General features: G+C 47.6%; 8 protein-coding genes across 8 annotated transcripts; 4 read left to right on the top strand and 4 right to left on the bottom strand.

The window, feature by feature from the left end:
• Positions 1–1,181: 1,181 nt before the first annotated feature.
• I302_104526 (uncharacterized protein) lies at positions 1,182–4,494 on the top strand (the record flags this gene model as incomplete). Its single annotated transcript, XM_065869898.1, has 5 exons — positions 1,182–2,309; positions 2,428–2,557; positions 2,610–2,777; positions 2,844–3,548; positions 3,617–4,494. 5 exons carry the CDS (start codon positions 1,182–1,184, stop codon positions 4,492–4,494), a joined length of 3,009 nt encoding a protein of 1,002 aa, XP_065725970.1.
• A 447-nt stretch (positions 4,495–4,941) lies between these two features.
• Positions 4,942–7,866, bottom strand: I302_104525 (uncharacterized protein; the record flags this gene model as incomplete). Its single annotated transcript, XM_019189880.1, has 10 exons — positions 4,942–5,921; positions 6,038–6,159; positions 6,224–6,426; positions 6,500–6,610; positions 6,692–6,791; positions 6,890–7,068; positions 7,133–7,372; positions 7,441–7,471; positions 7,539–7,605; positions 7,665–7,866. 10 exons carry the CDS (start codon positions 7,864–7,866, stop codon positions 4,942–4,944), a joined length of 2,235 nt encoding a protein of 744 aa, XP_019049442.1.
• Positions 7,867–8,872: 1,006 nt separating this feature from the next.
• On the bottom strand, positions 8,873–9,544 carry I302_104524 (uncharacterized protein; the record flags this gene model as incomplete). Its single annotated transcript, XM_019189879.2, has 6 exons — positions 8,873–9,003; positions 9,072–9,161; positions 9,229–9,237; positions 9,309–9,360; positions 9,424–9,440; positions 9,511–9,544. 6 exons carry the CDS (start codon positions 9,542–9,544, stop codon positions 8,873–8,875), a joined length of 333 nt encoding a protein of 110 aa, XP_019049441.2.
• A 693-nt stretch (positions 9,545–10,237) lies between these two features.
• Positions 10,238–13,106, top strand: I302_104523 (uncharacterized protein; the record flags this gene model as incomplete). Its single annotated transcript, XM_019189878.1, has 6 exons — positions 10,238–10,243; positions 10,305–10,408; positions 10,532–10,730; positions 10,802–12,205; positions 12,305–12,655; positions 12,819–13,106. 6 exons carry the CDS (start codon positions 10,238–10,240, stop codon positions 13,104–13,106), a joined length of 2,352 nt encoding a protein of 783 aa, XP_019049440.1.
• Positions 13,107–13,568: 462 nt separating this feature from the next.
• I302_104522 (uncharacterized protein) lies at positions 13,569–16,090 on the top strand (the record flags this gene model as incomplete). Its single annotated transcript, XM_019189877.1, has 7 exons — positions 13,569–13,886; positions 14,084–14,332; positions 14,393–14,759; positions 14,937–15,182; positions 15,280–15,617; positions 15,734–16,013; positions 16,080–16,090. 7 exons carry the CDS (start codon positions 13,569–13,571, stop codon positions 16,088–16,090), a joined length of 1,809 nt encoding a protein of 602 aa, XP_019049439.1.
• A 559-nt stretch (positions 16,091–16,649) lies between these two features.
• I302_104521 (uncharacterized protein) lies at positions 16,650–20,770 on the bottom strand (the record flags this gene model as incomplete). Its single annotated transcript, XM_065869897.1, has 11 exons — positions 16,650–16,942; positions 17,092–17,366; positions 17,435–17,610; positions 17,676–17,809; positions 17,879–17,982; positions 18,041–18,336; positions 18,418–18,699; positions 18,754–19,061; positions 19,124–19,307; positions 19,385–19,516; positions 19,577–20,770. The coding sequence occupies 11 exons, from the start codon at positions 20,768–20,770 to the stop codon at positions 16,650–16,652; spliced, it is 3,378 nt and encodes a 1,125-aa protein (XP_065725969.1).
• Positions 20,771–21,369: 599 nt separating this feature from the next.
• On the top strand, positions 21,370–23,975 carry I302_104520 (uncharacterized protein; the record flags this gene model as incomplete). The annotated part of the gene is made up of 13 exons (XM_065869896.1): positions 21,370–21,485; positions 21,592–21,636; positions 21,750–21,853; positions 21,924–22,038; positions 22,102–22,150; positions 22,212–22,326; positions 22,384–22,479; positions 22,548–22,717; positions 22,769–22,906; positions 22,984–23,043; positions 23,101–23,434; positions 23,505–23,733; positions 23,816–23,975. 13 exons carry the CDS (start codon positions 21,370–21,372, stop codon positions 23,973–23,975), a joined length of 1,731 nt encoding a protein of 576 aa, XP_065725968.1.
• Positions 23,976–24,281: 306 nt separating this feature from the next.
• On the bottom strand, positions 24,282–25,152 carry I302_104519 (uncharacterized protein; the record flags this gene model as incomplete). Its single annotated transcript, XM_019189874.1, has 3 exons — positions 24,282–24,390; positions 24,481–24,644; positions 25,000–25,152. 3 exons carry the CDS (start codon positions 25,150–25,152, stop codon positions 24,282–24,284), a joined length of 426 nt encoding a protein of 141 aa, XP_019049436.1.
• Positions 25,153–25,539: the final 387 nt, after the last annotated feature.

Genomic DNA, 25,539 nt, shown 5'->3' with positions numbered 1-25,539 from the left:
ATCATTTTCACTTTCAAGCTTAAATTGGTGGGAGGGAGAAGACCGGGGAGTCGTACGTCTCGTAACAAAAGTCGTTTAGTACCGTACGTTTACGCGAGTTAAAGTTGGGTGGTGGTGATTATGGTTAATCAGATAAGATGGATTATCATTCATCCATCCATGCATGTCGATCATCGTATACATCCTTGATCAAGGTGTGTATCGTGATTGACATGCATGGTGGTCATCTTAGTGGAGGTGTATAGATTCAGGGGGGTCTACGGTGTGTATCTGGGGTAGGATGTGTGTGCTTTGTGTGTGTGTGGTTGAGTCAGTGCAACAGCGCAAGAGAGCTAACATGCTGATGATTATGGTGATCACGATGATCCTGATAGGTGTTAACAAAGTCAATTCTCTTATTGTTCTCGATACATCTTCATACACTCGTACCCTCACTAGCTCAGAACTCAAGCATCTCATACAGCACATACCATACATACAAGGATACTCGTCGCCGCATACCTCATCGTGATCGGTGCCACTTCGTTCATCGACGCATTGAACTCTTCTCAAGTTATCAGTCAATGTAGGGAGATCAGCACAGGCCATCATCCATCTCACAAAGGTCAACAACTCGCAATACTCTCGTCTTTAATCTTTACTTGTTCGTCAATCAATCTTGCGACGCAGTCTCATCAGAAAGAACGAATCAAATCAGGTCAAATCGGATCAGATCTATCCCCCACTACAGATACATCAAGAAGCATATCAAATCTGGATTGTATCGATTTGCGAACACATACGTGCTCAGCCGTTCTCCCTTCAAGATCCGCTATAATCAAATCAATACAGTAAACACGACATTTTCAACCGTTAGACCCTCATATCTTTTCACGGTATCACCTCGTTTTTCACGGTATTCCCACCAATCTTTCCCCATCCACACGTACCCACCTCAACAATCGTCAGCTTCTCGTCGATACACGGGTGTATTGTACAGTGTATCAAGAAAGGTCGCCTGATTAGCCGACTCCTTCCAAGGAGAATTGTTTCGTCGCTTGACTTGCCACCATTGCATCTTGCAGGAGGAGGAGAATCATTCATCTTTATACCATGTTAGTACTCCTATCCTCTCGTCTCTTTTCTCCACTATCCCACTACACATCCTCATAGATTGATATCTATACCTATACCTATACAACATGTCCCCAACTTCAGCCAGTATCTCGGCATCGTCCGAGCTGGCTGGATCACCTGTCCCCAGTTCATCCTGTATCGATCTACCAGACCTCGATTTTGACCTGAATGCCTTCTTGCAGTCTTGTTCCGAGTTCATGTCACAGCCTCTGACCCCTTCGCCAGTCTTTCACGTGCCGGCCATTCTACCTGATCCGGCCGTATCTACACCCCCTTACACCTCTGACGAAGGTAGCGTCCTTGGTGATCACGACTATCCCCAACGCCAGCCGAAAGGTAATCATCGTTCCAGCGTATCGGTCTCGGCGATACCTCAAATCACCCTCACCATGTCGTCTAATCGACAATTCAACACTTATCAGTCTCCCGACCCCTCGAATCCTTCTTCATCAAGTATGTCGATGAGAACCTCTCAGTCAAGCTCTCAATCCCAATCACCCCCTCTCACATACTCTTACAGCAACCCAAACATATTCGCTTCGTATCCACAATCATATCCTACTACAAGTTACCTCCCCCATCAACAACCTCCTATACCCCCTTCGTCAACCTCACATGCGGGCTCACCACCCTGGCAAACCACCGACACCGAAGCTAACGCTTCTGGACTGGATGTCGATCTCGATGTTGACTTGGAAGGTATCACCGATGATGGGACTGGTAAGATGTCTTATTCAACTGCATCGCCAGGCAAGTCTCACAAGACAAGTGGTAAAGATGCCATCCCCCGTCCACCAAACGCTTGGATCTTATATCGTTCGGATATACTGAAAGATTTGGCTTCCGGAGATAACATACCTGGTCTTGATGCGGTTTTGACCAAGTTGGGATATGGACCATCCACTTCAGCAAGTTCCGACGAAAGTAACACCGAATCTATGAGCACTGCCAAAGGGAAATCAAAGGAGTTGACCGACTCAGAAATGATGCCTCCTCCATCATCGACCAAAATGAAGAAGACGAAGAAAGGGGTGAAACAGCCTACAGAAGAATTCTTGAGTTTGGGGAGAGGTAAAACTGGGAAAGGCCTACCTCAAGCTCATATAAGTAAATTGATAAGTACGTTGTGGAAGAACGAGACGGAAGAGAGAAAAGCTTTTTATGAAAGGAAGGCTGATTTGAGAAAGATCGAGGTGAGTAACCGCTTGATTGAGCGATTGATTTTTGACGCCACACGATAAACACAAACTCTGTTTGATGTCGTCTTGACGAACCACGTTCAGATATGCTGATACAGATGACCATTTGCAGCATCAAAAGAAATACCCAGATTACAAATTCCAGCCTATGAGGAAAGCGGACAAGATCCGACAGCGAGAAGAAAGAGAGCGAGAGAAAGAGGAGCTCAAGCGTCAGAAAGAAGCTGAAAAGCAAGCCGGTAGTGAGTGCCTTTCCGACGAAGGGTTCACAGAGGCTAAACATACGATTTACAGAAGCAAAACGACACCAGCGAAGACAGCGAAATCGGGTTTCACCCTCATCACCATATGCCGTGAAGAATACGAACAAACGGCCCGATACGGGTTCTCTCGCTCGATCGTTATCGTACTCTGGTGAATCGAGTAAGACTGGTGGTCAGTGGTGGGCGTCCGCTGGACCTTGTGAGCTCCTTTTCTGTTCAACGTCCAGACTGACGAGGTACTGAGCTGAATATGAATTATAATTAGCATACGGTGGACCTCGACGTGAGACCGAACCAGCTCCTACTCGATATGCTCTCGGTGCCGATCCACTGGGCGTATATCCATTCCCTGTACCTATCGATGCTCTACCGGCTCTGGCTCCAGAAGACGCCGGTATGCAACAGCAAGGTCCACCCGGTGCGATGATTGCAGAGGATTACCAATCATGGCAGCAGAGTCAAAGCCAGGTTCATCTCCACCCACCACCTCAGCCTATACCTATTCCTGCCCCTCCTGCACACGTCGAGCCAAGATACGAACTACCTGTATCTCAGCCGATGAGTCAACAGTCATCTGGCGATATTCACCCCGCTCTTGGTCCGTCTACACAACCAAAGACTCCAGCACCTGTCTCACAGCACATCGAAGAGTATCAGGCCCAACCAATGCAAGGACTGGGTATCTATCCAACCATGCACTCTGCCGTACCCTTTATCGCCGACCCATTACCCATGGATGCTCAAGGGAGACCGATGCCTATTCTCGGACTGGATGACATTCAACCTTTCCCCGAGGACGATAATGGTGATCCTGCGATGCTTGCTGAGATGTGGTGGAACCTCCAAGATGAGGATATAAGAGATGATCTGGAGAACGCTACTGGGCCTAGTGGATTGCTGGCCGACGAAAGGACGTTGCAGGTGTACGACGTTGACGCTGAACAAGCTGGGCGATCTTCGTCTACAAGAAGTGAGTAGATCATACCATGACCGTGAATGCATCGGCACACAGCTGAAGTCAATCTTTGTCTTGATCAGTGTCAATCACATCCACAGATGTTCCAAGTGGCACGACCAGTGCAGCTCCCCCTACACCCTCTTCCTCATTTATCGCCCAAGATCCATTCGGCCTACCAGCAGGTCAAGTCTTCTCCTATCCTCAAGGGTTCGTACCCATGTACGTATCGGTCATACCGGAAGATGGTAACGTCGACCCGTCCATCCCATTCTTCACACCAGGGTACGACGCCAACTTACCCTACCTGCCCATGGACCCCTCACTCGACCCGTCACTGTTCGTACCGATGGGAATGGGGATGGAAGAGCAAGGTCCCTTCCTCTCAGCTCAACAACCAATGTCACCCACTGAAAGTTGGTCTGCCGGCCCCACACCCCGCGAAGCCACTTTCGCAGGTCGATCAACATCCAACGCTCGAATACCCTCAAATTCATCTGATGGGACCGTTCGGACAGTCTCGTCCAATCAGCCAGCACCGCGATACGTCTCCAACTCTGCATATCCGCTTACTCCCTCTTCTCAGGATCCGAGTGCTCTACCTGGATCTGGGAGCACGGGGGGTATCGTAGATAGGAATACTTCGTATAATGCCTTGGCGGCTGTGATGTCTGGGCAAGCTATGGGGATGACCATGGGGGTAGGAGACGATATGTTGGGATGGGACGATAACGATGTGATTGAGCATTCGGAGGAGGAAGAGGTATCTCAACCTCAGCCTGAGCCTAGAAAGGCAAGTCAAGTACAGAGGGTAGCCACACCTGTGATTGCTGAGGCTGGTGTCAAGCCGAACACCCCGACTGAAGTGCCAGTACCGGCAGCAACAGTGCAGGGACCAGGACCTAGGAAACATGCTACGAGGAGTCGAGTTGTAGCCTCGAAGTTTGGTGGAGGGGATTGAGTCGTTAGTGGTGACCTATTGGATATTGAAAATGGGATATTTGGTTCATTGATGGTGGATCATGAGTTAGGTTTGTTTGATCACAAGATATAAGATAAGATATGTAAAATTGACTCTTCTCTTGGTATTATAATTGTAATTCTTGCCTTAACTTTCTTCACTTTTCTTGCTTTCCATTGCTTGTCGAGTATAGGTCAGAACATAACGGAGATATCCATGATGGTACAAAGCAGTATATAAAACAAATGAATGTATGTGGTATTGCGATACAGTGTCAGTATTCCATCAGAGAGCTATCACAACGCAGCGCATCGCAACGCACCGTAACACTTGCCAGCTGGAACAAAAGACACTTTTGAGTGATACATCCAAGATTCAAAATCCAAAAATCAAAAGTCAATACGAACAAGAACAAGTACTAGTATAATCTCATACCTATACCCACGCTCAACTCCACCCCAAACCCCTCTTCATCCTAGGAGTATCCAGTCCAGGTGTATCGTACCATCCCCCATTCCTATCCTTCCCCCACCAACTCTTCCGCTTCTCACTCCCCACTTCGCTCGGCGCTTGACCCTGTGGATTTACAACAGGGGCATAATGTCCCTGTTCGCTTGGTGCACCCATCCTCCACGAGAAATATCTCTTCTTCTCCTGCTGCGGCGGGCGATATTCCCCCTCTGGGACTGCTTGCAAGGCTGGCATAGCGGGATGTTGCTGCTGATGATACTCTTGACTTGGATATTGATGTTGCTGATGCGCATGATGGGAGGGTTGTAAATTGTTATATTCCCTTATGAAACCATCTGTTCTCTCGTACCTTCCCTCCGGTCCGCCGTACTGATACTGCCCAAATTCATTCAGACTATTGGCCAAACTAGTACTTCTCATTTGTCTTGCTGATGTGGGTCCGAAATGTACTTTGGATCCACCAGAGTAAGGTGGTTCGTATTCCCCATGCCTGGTTGATCGGGATCTTTTGAAAGGCAGAGCTAGGAATCCGGATTTGGGGGGAGAGGTATTTTGTAATCTTGGGGAATAGTATCCTTCTTGTCTTGGCTGGACCGTAGATGGCATCAACGGCTGGTGCTGTTCGACTTGCTGTTGAGGAATAATGGGAGGTTGGTATGGTGGAGGAGGTTGCTGGAATGGCATCGTTGGTCTTGTCATTCCCATCGTAGGAGGCATCATAGGAGCACCAGTCATTCCCATCATCATAGGTGGCGGACCACGAGGTATGATTGGTGGACCCATACCTACCACCGGGATTATGGGGGGAGGTAAGGTTGCGCCTCTTACCACGGCGTTCATCTGAGCGCGCTGTTGTCGTCGAAGGGCGCGATACCATATTGATTGGACCGAGGAACGATTACGGGCGTAGCATAGTATAAGAACGAATATCAGTAGACCGACGAGCGTACCGATGACTAGGTGAGGTGGGTGTGATCAATCAGTATGCGTCTTATCTACGTATTTTAAATATGGCCATGTGAAATATATCATAGGAAGATAAGAGAAGTAAGGAGGGATAGATGATACTCACGTATACCAGCTAATTTCTTATTCGCCTCTCCCTCGTCCCGTTGGTAAAGGTTGGCAGCGTTTACAGAGCCGGGTTTCCCAGCCAAGCCGACATACTGAGCTGATTCAGAGTAATACAGCGCACTAAACACAATCACAAATAATAATCAGTATAATACCCGAGCACCTTGCCAGTAGGGTGACTCACGTATACACCCCAGACATGAACGGCGTCCCCAATCTCACTTCACCTCTTGCCTCGGGGACACTCCCATTCTGCCAAGCAACGATGGAACTCCAACATGTCCTTCCGGCTACGTCCCGATTCCTCACCAGGGAAGTGGGGTCGATAGCGTACTGTGTACCTGAGATTGTGATTTTAAGATCTATCGATGCGTCACATGGTACGTTCTACAGTGAAATATCTTGAATAATCAGCCCAGCTTCACCCCATATTGGTATATGCGAGGAGAGGAGTGCTTACCCATCGGGTAGTATCTCTACCATCTCTCACGGCGCCGTTGACCTTGGCGAAGACCCGCTCTGCAATGTTGGTAGGGACGTAGATTGAGTCGAACCCTGGGTCGACCGTTCCCTTTATCAATGGCCCATAGTCAGTTTTTAAAGATATTACACAGTGGGACAGAGGGGTCAAGCTACGCAGAGCCTAGCTTACATAGTGATTTTCTAATCCTATCACTTCGCCCCCTATCCTGAACCTATCCACGTCGAAAGCCCATGAACCGCCCAAAGAGGGATTCGCGTCTAGCCAATTACTAGCATTGTTGAACATATCAGCCACACACTTGACAATCCAACACAATCATTATTGAACGCCTGGTGAATCATGCTCAAACAACCAATCGAAACTCACAAGTTCCCCTCATACGTCCCAGCCGGTACAGCCCCCCAATGAATCTTTCCAGCCAGATCATCCGTATTAGTGGAGAAGTTGTTGATCTGAAATCCAACAGTGAACGAGGTGAGCTGTTCGGTCGGACCATCATTATCGGCAATGATCATCGATGGAATCATTGAGCTGGACTTTCGTTCCTGGGAGGGTAACGAGTCAACGCCATTCAGTACATGTACTTCCGCAACCATCGAATGATCTCACCTGATATACACCCGTCCCCCAGAACCCGCCCGTCCCATCCGTCAGGGGCGCATCGACCCCATCCAATACCGCACTGGGATCATTGGTCTGTACAGCAGCGCCCAACACGATAGGTCGCGGGGTAGCTTCGTCCCCCCGTTCATCCGAGATTATATCAGAGGCGAATCGGCCGGCTATTGATATGGTGGATGATGAGCCGGAGGGGTAGGGGAAGACGTAGGCGAGATCTTGTTCTGTTATCTATATATCCAAACCGAATGATCAGCTGTGTACCCATGTGCCAGGATTGTCGGGTGAAGGTGACATACGGACAATGAGTCTGAGCGGGATACTTCGAACCTGAAATGTGTTGACACAATTAGTTTTGACCTGGAACGATGGGGAAAGAAGTGATCTGTGAACCTACAGGTTGGAATCCTCAACACATTCTTCACATCCTGTAGCAGCGATAATAAAGAAGTCGACGTTTGTAGCTACGAATCCAACAGGGGACGATCAACTTCAATTCAAGCGAGAGATACGTTGCACTTACAACATGTCAACCTCATCTCAGTAGGTGGACTCCCAACATTCACATTCAACACATTCGTACCCGCCCCACTCCTGTACAGGGGCATGGTAGTGTATTCGCTGCCTATCCTCTGTTGGTCGAGCTTTGCGTCCGCCCGTACGTGGGGTATTCGAGAGAGGAGGAGCGAGAGGAGGGCGTAAGTGAGGGAGAGGGGGAGTGACATTGTGTGGAATGATGTAGGGAGAAACGGTAGGTCTGTGGATGGTGCGAAGGACTATTCCTAATTTATGTATCAGTGGTTCTAATCTTCTGTATTTGTGCCAAAGTGAAGTAAACGTCTGGAGGATTGAATCTGATATGAATATCCCCCTTTTGTATTGATTCAGCTTCTTCATTTTCATGGACGGATGTTTTCCAAGGTTACAGATGGGACTCGTGTCGCTATGACTTTGATTAAAGTCATCCTGTTCTGCCCATCTTCGCTGCTTTCGATCATTCGCATCGAGCGATATTGCAACAAAAGAAGCTTTGCAGCCCTCCCTTTTCGTCAAAGAAGGAATGACTTGGAACAAAGGAAGCTCGCAATTCGCAGCTCGTAACTCACTTTTGACCATACCAACTACCTCCACGATGATACGACCTAAAGGACTGTTCCTCCTCCCTTCCCAATCCTACACTCGCTTCAACGGATGCTAAATGATGGGGATATGTATAACGATTCAAGTAGGTTTGAACAAGATCGGCTATGTTATTTTGAATAAGGAGGTGGTATTTGTTTGTTTGTTTACCTGTATATGGTAAGGGTACCCTTTGGGCGGTTTGTCTTGATCCGTGTGAGGTTGAGTCGAGGAGTCCTTTGAATGGTTTCGTACCTCGTATTTCGTATTGAGTACTTGATGGCGGATTAGGTATCTCTCAGAGGTAGAGGTCAGAGGGCAGAGGATCAAGATGTATCGCGGTAGTATGTGAGGATGGCTAAGGTAAGAAGATGAACAAGAGATGAAAGGTAATTTGACGAATTTCCCGTTTGTTTTGATGCTTCAGCGCACAGACGACGCACGGAAACCCCATCAATTAACGGTACACACACAGAGCATATCTCATGGTCACACATCCTCGGCCTCAACTCGCGATATACTATACATGAGTTCAATCAAGTCGTCTTGTACGAAATATCTCTTACAACAACATCTCTTATCCCCAACGCGACATTTCATCCAAGCACCATCTTATACCTGCTGCTGCCCATATCCCGGCTGATGGAACTGCTGAGGCGGAGGAGGAGGTCTATATCCCCCACCCCATCTATTCTGAGAGGGAGGTTGGGGATCAGGTCCATCACCTTGTTTCATCTCCCATTCTACCGTTGTGCTCATCAGCTTGAGACCAACAACGGACACGGGAGGACAGCTGGAAGGAGACACTCACGACATATAGAGCAGACCCATATCCTACTTTTTGTGAATGGTATTAAGGGGATCCAGAAGAATTCGAACCATGTTCTAGAGCTTCCGCCGACTGGGAACGAGTAGGATATCAATTAGTATTACATGGTTCGTTGGAGGGTAGAGTTAAGGTGACGTACCGACAGCAGCTAAAAAAACATAATGTAGTTAGTACAGGATCCGTACTCGAACAATTCGAATGGATTGATAAGACACATACCGTTGTTACACCTAGGGCACATGCGTCCAGGCTGGGCATCATCTTGCTTGAACTGCTCATTGCATTAGCTATTTCCGTTCGAACAGGTCGATCTTCAGAACTTAGCTTAACTCACTTTCGTGGGGAATCCGACTGGTCGCATAGAGTGTCATTGGATCAGCCGTAAATTCATTAGGCCAAGGATGTCCGTACGCAAGCTCACAGATAAGAGGGATACACACTATAGCCAGATGCATGCAAAAATCAGTATCAGAGAAAGTCGCTTGAGCAGCTAGCACTCACTGATTATCGCCTTGTCGCTTCTTTAGTGGATAGACTCTTCTACTAATGGTGATATGAGTGATACGAAGGGATAAGCAAAAGGTGATGTCTCGTCAGCGTCTATGAGTGTCAGTATATGGTAGATGATATGAGGATATAGTATGCACTGCATCAATTGCAACTCAACAACATTGCGCAGACTACCAAGCCAAGACAGGAGGTGGAGGTTCGTTCGAGCCAAGACATCATGCATCATGTCATGACGAAGGAGTGAGTGGCAACGGGATCAATTGTTATTCTTTCAATACATTTATGTGGATTTATCCCAATTGCATCTTTACGCTCACCCAAGCCAATCTCGTTTAGGTCGTCTATCTAATTTTCAATCTTTTTTTTGGAAGCTTCGAGGTGGTTCTGGTTTTGTTAGGAGGAGAGTGCCACATCACCACCATAGTGTCATAGTATCACGTCAATCCATCTATCACAGAGAGAGATTGAAAAAGTTGAATACAGTGATAGAGTCCATCTCATCCTTTATACATAACACACCCAAAACTCAGTTCGTATACTATACTATATAGCATAGCATCGGATTGTAGAACCACATAGGATAGAAGAATCCGTATCACTTCCTTATTCACATTGCATAGAAAAAAAATACATTCATAATGGCTGTGAGTTATCTTTCCTCTCTCTGTCATCTACCGTAACGACGATAAGCTGATGGGACAACAGAGTGTAGTTGGTATTGATCTCGGTAACCTTTCCTCAAAGATTGGTGTGGCCAGACACAGAGGTATCGATATTATCGTCAACGAAGTATCGAACCGAGCTACTCCGTGAGTTTTGTTACCTTTTCTCTCATCACCATCTACCGTTCCCCTTTCCTCCTTCCGTCGTCTTCCCTTTTATCCCATATATCGCCTAGAACACATCAACTAACCCCATACTTTCCCACACAGCTCTCTCATCTCCTTCACTCCCAGACAGAGACATCTCGGTGAACCTGCCAAAACCGCCGAAACCTCCAATTTCAAAAACACCGTCGGATCTCTCAAGAGGTTGATTGGTAGATCCCCCAGTGACCCCGAGATTGAAGAGTACGAGAAGAAGTTCATCAATGCTCAGTTGGTTGATGTCAATGGAAGTGCCGGTGTCAAGGTGAGCAAGCAATCTTCCACAATTACCTAATTTCATCTGGACAAAATTAAATGCTAACCATATCGTATTAGGTGAACTACCTCGGCGAACCAACCGAATTCTCATACACCCAACTCGTCGCTGCCTTCCTCGGTAAACTCCGAGACACCGCTGCCAACGAGCTCAAGCAATCCGTCTCGGACGTCGTCATCGCCGTTCCAGGATGGTACACCGATATCCAACGACGAGCGATGCTCGACGCCGCCAACATTGCCGGACTCAACCCCCTCAGATTGATCAACGATACCACCGCCGTCGCATTGGGATACGGAATCACCAAAGCTGATTTGCCCGAATCTGCCGACGCACCCCGACATGTCGTGTTCGTCGATGTCGGTCACTCCAACTACTCTGTTGCTGTCGTTGCCTTCTCGAAAGGTCAATTGACAGTCAAGTCCACAGCTTACGACAGACACTTCGGTGGAAGAGACTTCGACTACGCCCTGGTGCAACACTTCGCTAAAGAGTTCAACGCCAAATACAAGATCGACGTTCTTTCTTCACCTAAAGCTGTGTTCAGGTTGGCTACTGGATGTGAGAGATTGAAGAAGGTCTTATCTGCCAATGCTGAGGCTCCCATCAACGTCGAATCGCTCATGAACGATATCGACGCCTCCTCCTCATTGAAACGAGACGAATTCGAGAAATTGACAGATCACCTCTTGTCCCGAGTGAACAACCCCCTTGCTGAAGCTTTGGAGAAGGCCGGTCTGACTATCGACCAAGTCGATGCTGTTGAGTTGGTCGGTGGATCCACCCGAGTCCCAGCTATCAAGGAACGAATCCAAGCTTTCTTCAACGGCAAGACCCTTTCCACCACCTTGAACCAGGATGAGGCTGTTGCCCGAGGAGCTACTTTCGCCTGTGCCTCCCTCTCACCCGTATTCCGAGTCAGAGAGTTCGCCGTGCACGATATCGCCTCGTACCCTATCAAGGTGCAATGGGAGAAAGAAGCTGGAAACCCCGACGAAGATTCCGAATTGATCGTTTTCCCCCAGAACAACCCCATCCCCTCTACCAAGATCCTCACCTTCTACAGACAAGGTAACTTCGAACTTGAGGCTTCGTACGCTGAACCCGCCTCTTTGCCTAAGGGAACTAACCCCTGGTTGGGTAAGTTCACTGTTAAGAACGTTGAGAAGCCCACCAACGGGGAGGCCCTCGCCTGTGTCAAGGTGAAGACTCGATTGAACTTGCACGGTATTATCAACTTTGAGGGTGCCTACATCGTCGAGGAGGTTGAGAAGGAGGAGATCGTCACCACTGGTGAGGGCGAGGATAAGACGGAGGAGAAGAAGTTGGTCAAGAAGATTCAACGAAAGGGAGATTGTGCGGTTGTGGGACAATACTCTGGTTTGGTCAAGAATGTTGTGGATGACCTGACTGAGAGGGAGGGTAAGATGCATGCTGAGGATAAGTTGGTCATGGAGACTGAGGTGAGTGGCATTCTGCATTAGCAGGATGTTGAATATCTGGAATCACCAACGAAGCATCTCAAGAAATGGAGGCTGATACTTTGTTTTATGTGTTTGTAGGACCGAAAGAACGCCCTCGAAGAATACGTCTACGAGATGCGAGGTAAATTAGACGACCGATATGCCGCCTATGTCCAATCATCCGAGAAATCTGATTTGCTCACTGGTCTTCAAGAGGCCGAGGACTGGCTGTACACCGAGGAAGGTGAAGATGCTACCAAGTCTGCTTATGTCTCTCGACTCGACGCCTTGAAAGTCAAGGGTGATCCTATTGTCCTTAGATGGAAGGAGTCGGAGGAAAGACCCAAGGCTGCTGCGTCGGCTAGAGAGGCGCTCAACACGTATTTGAACGCTGCTCAATCTGGGGAGGAGAAGTATAGCCATATCTCGCAGGAGGACTTGCAGAAGGTTGTGAGTAAACGTTTCTTTCAATTTGACATGCGCAGTATGTCAGATGCGGTATAGCTGTCTGTATATATTGCACATTTGGGAGCAACACATGATTGTCAGATACCCCGAATGTGCTGGAAATGGACATGAAATAGCAATGCTGATATCCTACCTCTTGTGTTAGGTTGACGCATCCGCAAACACCCTCTCATGGTTGGAGAACCAACTCGTCCGACAATCTGAGAAACCCAAGAACGTCAACCCCGTCGTGACCTCTGCCGAAATCACCAAACGAAAGGAAGAGGCCGTCTTCACCTGCGCTGCGATCTTGAACAGACCCAAGCCCAAGCCCAAGGTTGAAGTTCCTCCTACGTCTGGTACCGAAACCCCCAAGTCTGGTAAGGATGAGGAGAAGATGGATGTCGAGGGTGAAGGTGAGGGACCCAAGGTTGAGGAGATGGATGTTGATTAGGTGGCATGTTTGATGATTTAGATGGGGGAATGCATATATACAGTACAGTGTCATGATGAGATTTGAGCTACATGCATCACTTAGAATGGTACTCGATGTATCATTGATCTTTTCATGTGACAGTGAGAGTTGAGCTTGGCTCGACGAGTATATGCCACATTGCAACGAATGTGATTAACGCCGCCACGTGGGTGTGTCTGAGTGGTGTATCCAGTACTAGCACCAGTCGCGCTTGTCACCGTGCATCACTCCATCCATCTCACAAGGTTGAATTGATTTCGGTTCAGTTGAATGCTCCTTTATACTCGTCAATACTTCATTCACACCCAGGAAGAAACAAGAGACAATCATACAAGGCAACATCTATAACAGTACACAGCTCACTATCTGATCAGCGAATCAACCACTCACTTCCGCCTCTGGTAAACACAACGGTATTTCATCCCCGTCTCGCAACACACAATGTCATCCCCAACCTCCTCCTCTCTCTACCCAATCCATCTCCTAATGGACGAGCTCAAATCCGAAGATGTCGTCCTGAGACTATCATCCATCAGAAGACTATCTACCATCGCCCTCGCCCTCGGCCCACAACGCACGCGGGACGAATTGATACCCTTCCTCCAGGATCAGTTGGACGACGAGGACGAGGTGCTCCTTGTTCTCGCTGAGGAACTTGGGAATTTTGCGGAGTACGTAGGGGGGAATGAATATGCCTGGGTGGTCTTGGGGCCGTTGGAGAATCTGGCGGCTGTTGAGGAGACTTTGGTGAGAGATAAGGTGAGTTTGGGGTTGTGGATTGGGTTGGAGATGTCTCCTCCTTGCTTTATCTTTCATCGTACAGCTTAATTGCCTTCTTTCTCTTCTACGTCCATTGCATTCTCACTTGACCTATCACCAGCATTCGCCCCACCCCCATAACGTAACACCTCTTTGTCTCTCCAAACAAAAACAATGCTAACCTCCCCAACCCACAGGCCGCAGAATCAATCTCCAAACTGTCCACCCTCCTCAACGCCTCCCAAATCGAAGAACACCTCTTCCCCCTCCTTCAACGTCTCTCCCAGGGGGACTGGTTCACCTCACGAACTTCCGCTTGTGCACTTTACGCCGCGCCATACCCCATCGCTTCGACGGGCGTCCAAGAGGACATGAGGAAGTTGTTTGCGGCGTTGACGACTGATGAGACGCCTATGGTTAGACGGGCTGCTGCTAAGGCTTTGGGGGTGAGTTGAGTGTTATGAGCAGATGTGTATCTTTACTAACGATACATATGTCACTCATAGCCATTCGCCAAATCCGTGGCCGAAGTGCAAGATCAACACTCAATCCTCATATCAGATATCATCCCCCTCTACCGAAAATTAGCATCCGACGACCAAGATTCCGTCAGACTCCTGACCATCCCCGACCTCATCGCCATCGCCGCTGCCCTCAACCCCGAGGAAGTCAAGGAACATATCTTGGAGCCTCTCCGATCGAGCGTCACCGACAAGTCGTGGAGGGTCAGATATATGGTTGCGAACGAATTTGTCGGTTTGGCTGAGGGTGTTGGAGAATCTATCATCAGGGAGGAATTGGTCAATGCTTTTGTGGGGTTGTTGAAGGATAATGAGGCGGAGGTTAGGACTGCTGCTGCTGGACAGATTCCTGGTGAGCGTCTTCGTCTGACAAACTATTCTTCATTTCCTTCCTCGGTTTTATCTCAATACTAGTTATCACACACCTAGTGGCAACCGTTGCTTTGAATTTTCAGGTTCCTCAAGAACAGAAGTCGTACAGAAACAGAACGCATAAGCTGACAGCCTTCTCGTTATACTTACTACTTAGGTTTCGCAAAACTCGTCGACAAAGAAGTCATCCTCGCCAAACTCCTCCCCTGCGTTCGAGATCTCTCAACCGACTCGAGTCAACATGTCAGAGCTTCTTTGGCTATGCAAATCTCGGGATTGGCACCTCTACTCGGTACCGACTCAACCGTTGAGAACCTCTTGCCATTGTTCTTGCAATTGTTGAAAGACGATTTCAGTGATGTTAGGTTAAACTTGATTGGTAAACTTGACATGGTCAATGAGGGTGAGTGGATGTGCTCTATCTAAGAGGTCACACTACGTGCTTTAGCAAATGATATTTACGACTTAAGCCTGCTGACACTGACTTCATTCTCACGTAGTCATCGGCATCGAGCGACTCTCCCAAGCGCTCTTACCAGCCATCATGGAATTAGCAGAAGACAAGCAATGGCGAGTCCGACAAGCCATCATCGAATACATCCCCTTATTAGCCCAACAGTTGGGTGTACAATTCTTCGACGACAAGCTCGGTCAACTCTGCATGTCATGGTTGGGCGATACCGTCTTCTCGATCCGAGAAGCCGCTACGATCAACCTCAAGAAGTTGACGGATGTCTTTGGTGTCGACTGGGCCAAATCAACAATCATACCTAAAGTGCTTGAGATGGGAGATCATCAGAATTACTTGTATAGGATGACCACCATCTTTGCTATTACTGTGAGTTGGGCTGCTAGATATCACCAATACTCGAGATCCTTCATCGGTGAAATGGGTCATGGAGACGTGGAAAGATTTGAACCGTACTGACTGCTTACGCCTGTGCGTGTGAACAGACAATGGCTCCATCACTCAACGTCCCAATCATCAGAGATACCGTCCTCGAATCTGCCCTCAATCTCGCCAACGACCCCATCCCAAACATCCGATTCAACGTTGCGAAATGCCTGGAAACGCTCGCTGCCGTGTTGGTCTCCACACCAGAGGGACAGGAGATCATCTCGCGCAAGGTCATCCCTGCCTTGAAGAAGCTGCAGGAGGACAGTGATGCCGATGTGAGGTTCTTCGCTACTAAAGCTTTTGAGAGGACTACGGGGGATAATGGGGAGCCTATGGGTGGGTTCGATTCTTTTCCTCTCTTGGAGAAAAGAATGATAGCTGATACGTTGTGTGCCGGAACAGTCTTATCATAAGTCAACGGCGCCCCTTTCGATGTATATGAGGGTTCGTACGCTGGTACATTAGGTCATCTGTCGGTAAAGGAGTAATGTATGTCTTAGAAAGCTAGAAGAAGAAGTCAGTCGAATCAAACAAATAAGCAAATCAGAAGGATACATATAACAACATTTTCTCTCTGTTCAACCATTACCCAATTTCGTCACGTTACGTTTCCAAATCGAAATAAATGTATAAAAACCCAGATTCATTTTCAGTTTAGTCTCGAGCGATAATTATAGATATACCCTTTTTCCCCATCGTTTCCTCTCGGTTCTGTTTACTTTTACATATGAATATGAATGAATGACTTTGCACACTGTGGTCATTCCCGCCGATTTGATACAAATGACAAGGTCGAGTAACATTAACATAACAATATGCAGAAGAGAGATGATCGATGGATGCACATCGTGCATAGGACAACAAATCCAATCGAAGTGTAATATATTTAAAAAAACAGAATACATCAACTTCCTATCCTGCTTTTCGTCATGATCGCTATATCATATACATATACACGCACAATACATTGTGTTAATCACTATCATCGTCAATCTCAATAATCTCACTTATATCTCTCACCACCTTCTCCTTTCCTTTCCCTTTCTCCCTATCTTTCACCTGTAAATGGCCATCGCCATCGCCATCGTCATCGTCCACTTCCATAGGCACATCCACATCCTCATCTATATCTACTCCTGCATCTTGATGTTCATGATCTGCGACTTGATCTTGGTCCTGATCTTCATCCAACGGTACGTACAACTCGTAGATCGCGTCTCCTTCTGGGCCTTCCACGATATTTTCGAGTAAATCACCACTTAGGTCTATACGAGATTATACGTATCAGCGATCTCCTACCTCGTCGGAGAGCAGTGCGCAAGAGCGAGCCGACCAAATCTACCTGACAAATTGGACCGAAAAGTGTAGATTTTGGATATGATCCAGCACCAAGTAGAAAGCAAGGTGGGCTTACATTGTATACCCCGCTGATCAACCTCTTCCACAACCTCCTCATCAATCTGCGAATAAGCCATAACTCCCATAGCGCTCACAAACATATGTTGTAATCCGTTGAACTCCCTGGACGGAGCAGCCATGTTCAATCGATCGTTCAGGTCGATACCTACTGGCGGGGGGTCGCTCTCCTCTTTCTGCTGTTGCGATTCTGCTGAAGTGGATATGGATATGGGCGAGGGGAAGACTAGGTGGTGGAGCAGGGAAAGCGTTGGGAGGAGTAGGGATAGTGCGCTATATCATACCATTTACTCAATCAGTCATGATACATGATCCAGTGCCAAAAGAGGGGATGGACGTACTCCTTGTATGCCTGTAGTACCCCATATATCCCATAGAGCTTATTACTCTCACGTTGTAGTACTATGATAAGAGCAGGGACCAATATCGATTTCTGGCCCATTATAATCACTGCGTCGGGGTGAGAGATCGATAACATACATAGACCTCTTATTGTCAAAAGACTCATTTGGAGCGACTAACATCGGATTTTGGGTCTGCGTCAGCATTCTTCTCGTAGTGTTACAGGAAGGTACAACTCACATCAGATTCACTAGCCGAGGAATGAGGGTTGATCAGGTATCTCGACACTCTCTCTATCAAAGGTGACTCGTTGGGTAATCCGGGTACTTGGTATTTATCAGACGCAATGACTAGGCTACGGAAGTTGCACGATTCTGCAATTTGTTTTGTTTCTCTGTCAGCTCGACCTCTGCAAGTTGTCGTTGAGCTAGATAGCTACTTACGACGCGAAGCAACGTAGAACAGCTCCATCCCTCTTTTAACAATATACGGATCATGGTGAGGAGCCATCAAACTCAGTATGATGTCTACCAACTCATCTCCTTTCCTACGTCACAATACAAATATCAGCTGCACTAATAATGTTCGACATTGATTCAACTCACCAGATAGGAGTATCAGAGACAAAACAAATAGCCTCAGCCAAACCAGCTATCTTGTCTCCCAGCTCCAGATACCAATTTTCCCTTTCAACCTTCTTATCTCTTTCACCTTCCTCAACGGCAGTAACATTGATCCGCTGTTTGTAGGCTTCAAGCTTGGTCTGATCGGCATATATGGTGTGTAACGTTGATTTGAGAGTTTCGGTAATCGTTGTTGCATCGGATATCGTTCTTATGACTAAGGGGAACAGAAGAGTGGTACTGGAAAGGAGGATAAGGATATTACAGTATACGGCGATCTGCCGTAATTGCATTTGGATGAGCGAATGTCCCTTAGATCAATCAGTAACAAGGACTGGTAGAGTGGGATGCGCACTTACATCTTCCAGCGCAACATGTTCCACGACCGAGATGACCTTCATCCCATACCCTAACATATCATTCAAGCAGTTCGCTACCACTTGAACCATGTCCTCAAACATCATTTCGGGATCTCCACAAGCTTTCAGAATCTCCGAACATCGCTGGGTGTATATTTCGTGACCTTCTACATTGATCGGTGGGCGATAATTCATCAATCGATATATTGTGGGCTCCGTGGTCAGGCCAAGAGTAGTTTGGAACGTCGACAGTGTAACATGATTAAGTAGATGATACAACAGCTGAAATTGTCACCATGTCAGCCACGTATCCATAAAATACAGGCTGATGCTCACCTCTGCCTTCTCGTCTTTCCTCTCTTCCTCTTCCGCCACCCCATCCATGATCAAATCACCTAGCGGTTCGATCGCAGGACCCCAGTCGATGCCATCATCGCCATCCTCCTGTCCGATGACCGGGGAAGATTTTCGTTGGCTCCGAGCTGGAGACGTTTGGAATGGTGAAGGAGAGGGACCTCTGGTGGGTGAGCCTTGAGGACTTAGATCTGCAGTCTTCTGCCTTTTGGCGCGAGGCCCAACAGTCGGAGTAGCTGCAAAAGCATTGTTGAACCCTCCGAAGGTTGGTCCAGATACAGGTGCTTTGCCTATAGCCCATAGTGTATATTAGTTGCATCCCCAGCTTGATCAGACGGTACTGCTATCTCACCCTTGCCTTTAACAGACTTGATCAATGGGGTATATTCTTCTTCGTTCTGTTGACTTCTCCTCCGGCTCGGAGACCCATGCTTGACAGGTGTAGGTAATCCTCTGTATTGCGATTGGGAGCCACCGAGGAACCTCTGAGATTGTTGAGGGCGAGCTTTCATAGCTGAGTTATGGGCAGCATGGTTCTACAGTAGATTATGACATCAACGGGAGTCAGCAATCACTCAGGCATCTTGGATGATATGGTGAAGGAGATACGGACAGAAAATACAGCTTGATGCTTTATATTCTCCATTTGCTTCTTATTCTGATTATCTCTCTCTTTGATCTGAACATCTTTATCTTGTATAGTCAATTTGAGCTTTTCCAGTTCCGCGAGATGACGTTGATGTTCCTTCACACCGTCAAGTCATTAGTGATCTCACCAAGCTGCTCCTGATGGGAGGTAGCTCACCTCTTTCTGAGCGCGCCGTATCATCTCAGCTTCACCTTTCGCAGCCCATAACTGATTTTGAAGCTCTTTGACCTTATCCTTGTCGTCTGAGTCGATAACCTGCTTTTCTACTTCCTGACGCGGCACCTGAGATCTACTAGGTTGAGCTTGGGTTTGGGCTTGAGCCCTTAAAGCTGCCAGCTCCGCTTCTAATTCCTGCCTTTTCCTTCTTTCGATGTCTAGTTCGATCGCAGCTGCACGAGCAGCAGAGCCCTGGGACATTGGCGGAGCAGAGACTTCTCTGGAGTTGCCATTTTCGCTGGATCCGTTACGCGACTGCGAGGATGGCTCAGAAGGAATAGTAGGTAACCTTGACGGTCCCGCTACTGCGTTCGAGTGTCCATTCGATCTCTGGAATATCTGTGCACCAGCAGATACTGATCGCGACAAAGATCTGTTGGCGTTGAATTTATGGTCATTGGTGTTCTGGAGTTGAACATGGTTATTGTTGGACAGTCGAGAGGTGACAATGTTGGTAGTAGAGGTGGAGTTGGATTTGGACATCGGTTGTCTATTGCTGAATGGTTCGGAAGAAGTGTTCGAAGACGTCGCAGCTGCCATAGCTCGTCTTCTAGCCTGAATAGCATCTTCTGACTGTTTCCTCGTCGGCTTTCCTATTCCAGTTGCAGAACCGTTCAGCCCTAGACTCTCACCCAACATTGAGGGTTGAGCTCTCCTCTTGTCCGTTATAATCGCCTCATCTCCACTACCCGTGTTACTCCTATTATTGACTAACTCATATCTTCCTGATCCATCCATAACTACATCAATAGGTATACTCTCATCTTCCTCCTCCGCCTGTTGATTTCCCGTACCCCAGTATGCCTCCCTCTTCTTCACATTGCCTATATGTCTCTCAACATCAAATGACCTCTTCCCACCGTCTTCCCATCCAAATCCTGTGCCTCCCCTAATCCCAGGTTCGGTGTTTATAGGTCGAGGTTCCTTCTTCAGTCTGCTGTTCCCGGAGGAAGATGAGCTGCCTGGTGAGTTCTTGGGTTTGGCGAGCACATGTCTGATGGGTTGGGAGAATCTGGGTTTGGAAGGTGGTGGTTTCTGGGAATTTTGAATGGCTTGATCTTCGACTTCCTTCAAAAGCCCGAGAGTCTCGGGATTGGCGAAAAGATCATCATCGTCGTCGAATGGGTCGGACATCGTTCATAAAGTGAGGAGACTATGATGGAGACCGACTGCAACGTACGGGCTAAAGATGGTGATGGCGAGTGAGACAAAGATCTGAGAGTAACTTGAAGAACGATGAGACGTCCAACTCACGCTTGTTTCATCCACCTATTGTCGAATCATACTGATCTGGATAGGGGAGATGGGAAGGGAACCGGAGTAAGACAGTGTATGACTGGGTCTTTCACCATGCAAACCTCCTTGTCCTGTAATTTACGGTCTTGTGATGTCGATCTTGACCTTCTGCTAATGACTTGTAGTTATGATATGCACTTGCAAGTGAGATGGAGTGAAGAAGGAAGATGGATAAGACCACAGAATGGGTTTACGCGATTTTGACTTTGGGTGTGCGAGAGTGGAGGTAGTGTTGATTAGACATTAATCAAAATATATATACCATTCTTCTCTTCCTTCCTCCTTCCTTCCTTGTTAGATATAGCTTTGCTTGACAAAGAAACATCATCAGCATAGCAGCTACATCCTCTCGACTCTCACTCCCTACAGAAAACTGAATTGATTCAGCTCAGCCTGCACCTCGTGATTATCGGGTAGTCGCATCACTCAACAACCCCATGCCTTCTTCCCCTCCTTCTGGTTCAGATCAAGAGAGAAGGCCGACGAAGATCACAAAGATGGACGATTCTATCGATGTGACTCATGCTACCACTGGAACTGCCGAGATACCCTCGTGAGTACTTGTAGACCAGCAGGAATGGGGAGGCGTGTCAACCTCCTGCCACGCATCGGAATGTGGTGGTAAGGAGGGCTTCTAAGCTGATCTGACGATATGGTAGATACCGACCTGACGCTAAGACCAGACGATACGATAGGCAACTGAGGTGGGTATGATCTCCCTTCTGATGTCCCAAATACTCCTCCTGCCTCTCCACCCGAGGAGTATGAACATACATGCTGCATGATCTTGTACATACGCTTACTAACCCGCGCACAGACTCTGGGCTTCAGCAGGTCAACGATCCCTAGAATCAGCTCGAGTTTTACTTGTAGGTTGTGACGCTACAGGATGTCAAGCATTGAAGAACCTCGTACTCCCAGGTAAGCTATCATGCAGATATCGGTTGCTCAATGAGTATGCTGACCACGTATCTCTGTTCCCACTCATCAGGGATATCCCACTTCACCATCCTTTCACCTCACCTCACTACCTCACAGGATGTAGCTACCAATTTCTTCCTTCATCCTGACTCTGTTGGATCTCCAATAGCTGAACAAAGTGTCAAGTAAGCTACACACTCGTCGTCTTACCACATAACCGGCATTCAAGAGCTCACACTGTGTTATAGGTACTTGAAAGAACTCAATCCTGCTGTTGATGGATCTCCTCGAGTTGAGGCAAGTTCAATTTTCGAGCACTTTCGGTGCGAATGATTCTAACTTGTATGTCCACTCATAGGAGCTCTCATCTCTTTTAGTCTCCGAACCCGAATTCTTCACCTCCTTTACTCTCATCCTCGCTTCCAATATCGAACCTGCTTTCGAACTCCAGTTAGCAGATCTACTCTGGGACAGTAAGTTAGAATTCAACCAACTCACTTCGACCTGGAATCAGCTGACATCGTTCATAGCATCTGCCAGCGTTGGCGGGCCTGATATCCCTTTAATCGCCATCAGAAATTCAGGATTTATTGGCAGAGTGGAAATCCAGCTGAGAGAACATAGCGGTAAGTCTTGCCTGCCGTAGGGTCAGGGGGTTAGAGGAAAGCGCATTCAAGCTGATTATCAAGCTCAGTCGTCGACACCCATCCCGACACGACCCATACCCTGCGACTTGACGAGCCTTTTCCATCTCTCGAAGAGCATGCTAGGTCGCTCGATCTCTCCACTATGGATAGTATGGAGCATTCACATATCCCCTGGGTAGTGCTGTTGGTCAGAGCAGCCAGTTTATGGAAAGAATCGGTGAGCTTTGTCACTCGACTGTCCCGTCTCGTTGGCTTATTTCAGACGTAGCGCGGTGGTAAACTGCCTGGAACGAGCGAAGAGAAGGCGAGGTTCAAAAAATCAATTAAAGAGGATATGATGAAAGGAGATGAGGAAAACTATGAGGAAGCTTTGGCTCAGGCCTATAGAGTCTGGAGCAAATCTGAGGTGAGTAGATAAAAATGGCACATTTGGTTCTGTCAATTTGATATGAAATGAAGTCGGTGCTCATATCCATCGAACAGGTTCCGTGGGAGATCAAACAGTTATTAGAAGATGAGAGCGTGAAGAACATCTCTTCGAGCGTGAGCTACTCTCCTAACATGTTTCAGCGCAGATGTAGCTTACCTTTTGGTGTGCAGTCGAAGAATCTACAAATTCTCCTGCACACTCTCTCTCTCTTCACTTCCATTGCGCCTCACTTACCTCCAACATCCCCTTCTCTACCAGATATGCACTCATCCACCACGTCATATGTACATCTCCAAAACCTCTACAAAAAGGAATATCAAACTGATTTAGCTCGATTCAAGCAATTGCTGTCCGAGGTACTTGGTAATATCGATCTAGAAGACGGTACGATACCAGATGAAGAGGTGGAAGGGTTCGTGAAGAACGTCGGCGGAGTGGGGATTATCAAAGGCACCCCATTGAGGGCAAGCAAAGAGGGGAAGGGCCTGATAACTGAACAAATCAGTAGGTTGCAGCTTCTCTTCACAAGGATCGTAAAACATACTCACTTGGTCCGATCAATCTGATATCTTAGAGGAATATCAATACGATGAATACGATGGGTCTACAACATGTTTCGCGATGCATCTCGCCCTTTTAGCCTCCGAGCAATTCTTCATCGCTCACAAGCGATGGCCTGGTGCGAAAGCACAGCAAGATATGTCAGAGGACAATCGAGAGGTCGAAGAGATATTGAAGGGGATTTTGGGCAAGAAGAACCTGGAAGAGGTAGATGATATCTTTGTGGAATGTATTGCCGAAGTGTAAGTGTATATTGCATTTCTCCATAACCCAATCGTGTCCTCACATCGCCTTGATAATAGCTGACTCATGTGTTGTGCACAGAACTCGAGGCGGCTTCGGTACTTTGCCTACAACAGCTGCATTCCTAGGTGGAGTGGTGGCTCAAGAAGCCATCAAACTAGTCACGAACCAATATACACCTCTGGACAATACCGTTATCGTCAATCTGGTGAAGAGCGAGTCGGCGAAATTCAAGTTCTGAACAAACCAAGAGGGAATGTAGAGCAGTGTGAGAGAAGTGTTGTAATATAGATTGATCCGATGAAACCATGTATCCGTAACTGATGCTGATGTGCTCATGGAAACTGATGCGCAAGCTGAGTGGTGGGAAAAACCTGATTCCACCCTCAAATAGGTTCTCACCGAGATATGCGTCTCCGTAAACCTTCAGACGCTGACTGAAATTATATTGGCCTACTGATAACAATCCTTATCTTTCACCGCCTCCAAGCAAGACATTGTCAAACTAGTATACACACCAAAGAATCGATGATCCATACTCTAAGCTCTACAAATTATTATTCATGAATTGCTTAGTCAAAGCTGAATCCGTATACTCCGTAACAACTTTGATCTTCGGTTGTTCCGCATCGGAGAACTCGCAGACATAACAGAAGCTAAAAGTCTTTTCAGCCATTGCTCTTGTATTCTGGCAGGAAGAATGAAAGATGGAAGGAAGGAAGGAAGGAAAGAAAGTGGAAACATACAAATTGATAAATTCCCTATTATCTTTCGATCCTCTTCCTTCACCTCTGAATTCAACTATAGCTATATTCTCGTCTAAGGAAATGGTGATTCGTTGGATTACCAATGGGATGGGAGCAGCAAATGCCCCGAATACTTGAGAGGCGCCTTTCAAGAAGGCTTGTTTCTACCAGACCAGATACCCGGACGTTAGTATGATGTGGCTTGCATCACTCTGCACTGTCCCTCTCCTTCTCCCCTCTCGTGGTCCCCTCCCCCCCCCCCTCTTCCCCTATCTGCCCCGGTCTCCCCTTGCCCCGTCACCACCATCTCCCCCTCTCTCTCTCTCCCTCTCTCCCTCTCTCCCTCTCTCCTCTCTCCTCTCTCCCTCTCTCCCACTCTCCCACTCTCCCTCTCTCCCTCTCTCCCTCTCTCCCTCTCTCCCTCTCTCCCTCTCTCCCTCTCTCCCTCTCTCCCTCTCTCCCTCTCTCCCTCTCTCCTCACGTTCCCCCACAGCGCAATACCCCAATCCCAACACTCACCCCTACATACTCTCCAGATAACGCCATAGACTCAACCTCCCAATTACAAAACCTCCAAACCACCTCGTCCTCCACCATCTCCAAGAACTTCATCCAATCGGGTTGAGAGAGGGGTTGGAAGATTTCTTGAACGTATGTTCTGGTCAACGTCATCTTTTCGCTTTTTACTTTTCACTTTTCACTTTGCTCGGAAGTTGGTCGTAGAAAGCCTGTTTGATTGTATGGACTTGATACATAGAATAGATTAATTATATTATTCCTTTTATATCCCCAGAATCTCGCCATATGGGATGGACGAGAGAGAGAGACGAAAACGGACCGACCAAAGGCTCATGCTGGTTGAGTTGAGTTGGTTTACAAAGCTTCACCGAACACCGACCTGCAATCACAACCCACCGATTGATCAGCCGTGCGAATACCGACTTGGCTTCTCTTCTCCCATTTCTCGTACTGACACTCCGTGCACTCCGCATTTTCCGGGACGTACCACTGAAGCATCACACAAGGAAAGTATCCTCAACTGCACCGCAATCGAACACA

The sequence above is a fragment of the Kwoniella bestiolae genome, chromosome 2 (genome assembly GCF_000512585.2).
Source record: "Kwoniella bestiolae CBS 10118 chromosome 2, complete sequence".
Classification (NCBI taxonomy): domain Eukaryota; kingdom Fungi; phylum Basidiomycota; class Tremellomycetes; order Tremellales; family Cryptococcaceae; genus Kwoniella; species Kwoniella bestiolae.
This window is presented reverse-complemented; position numbering and strand designations above follow the sequence as displayed.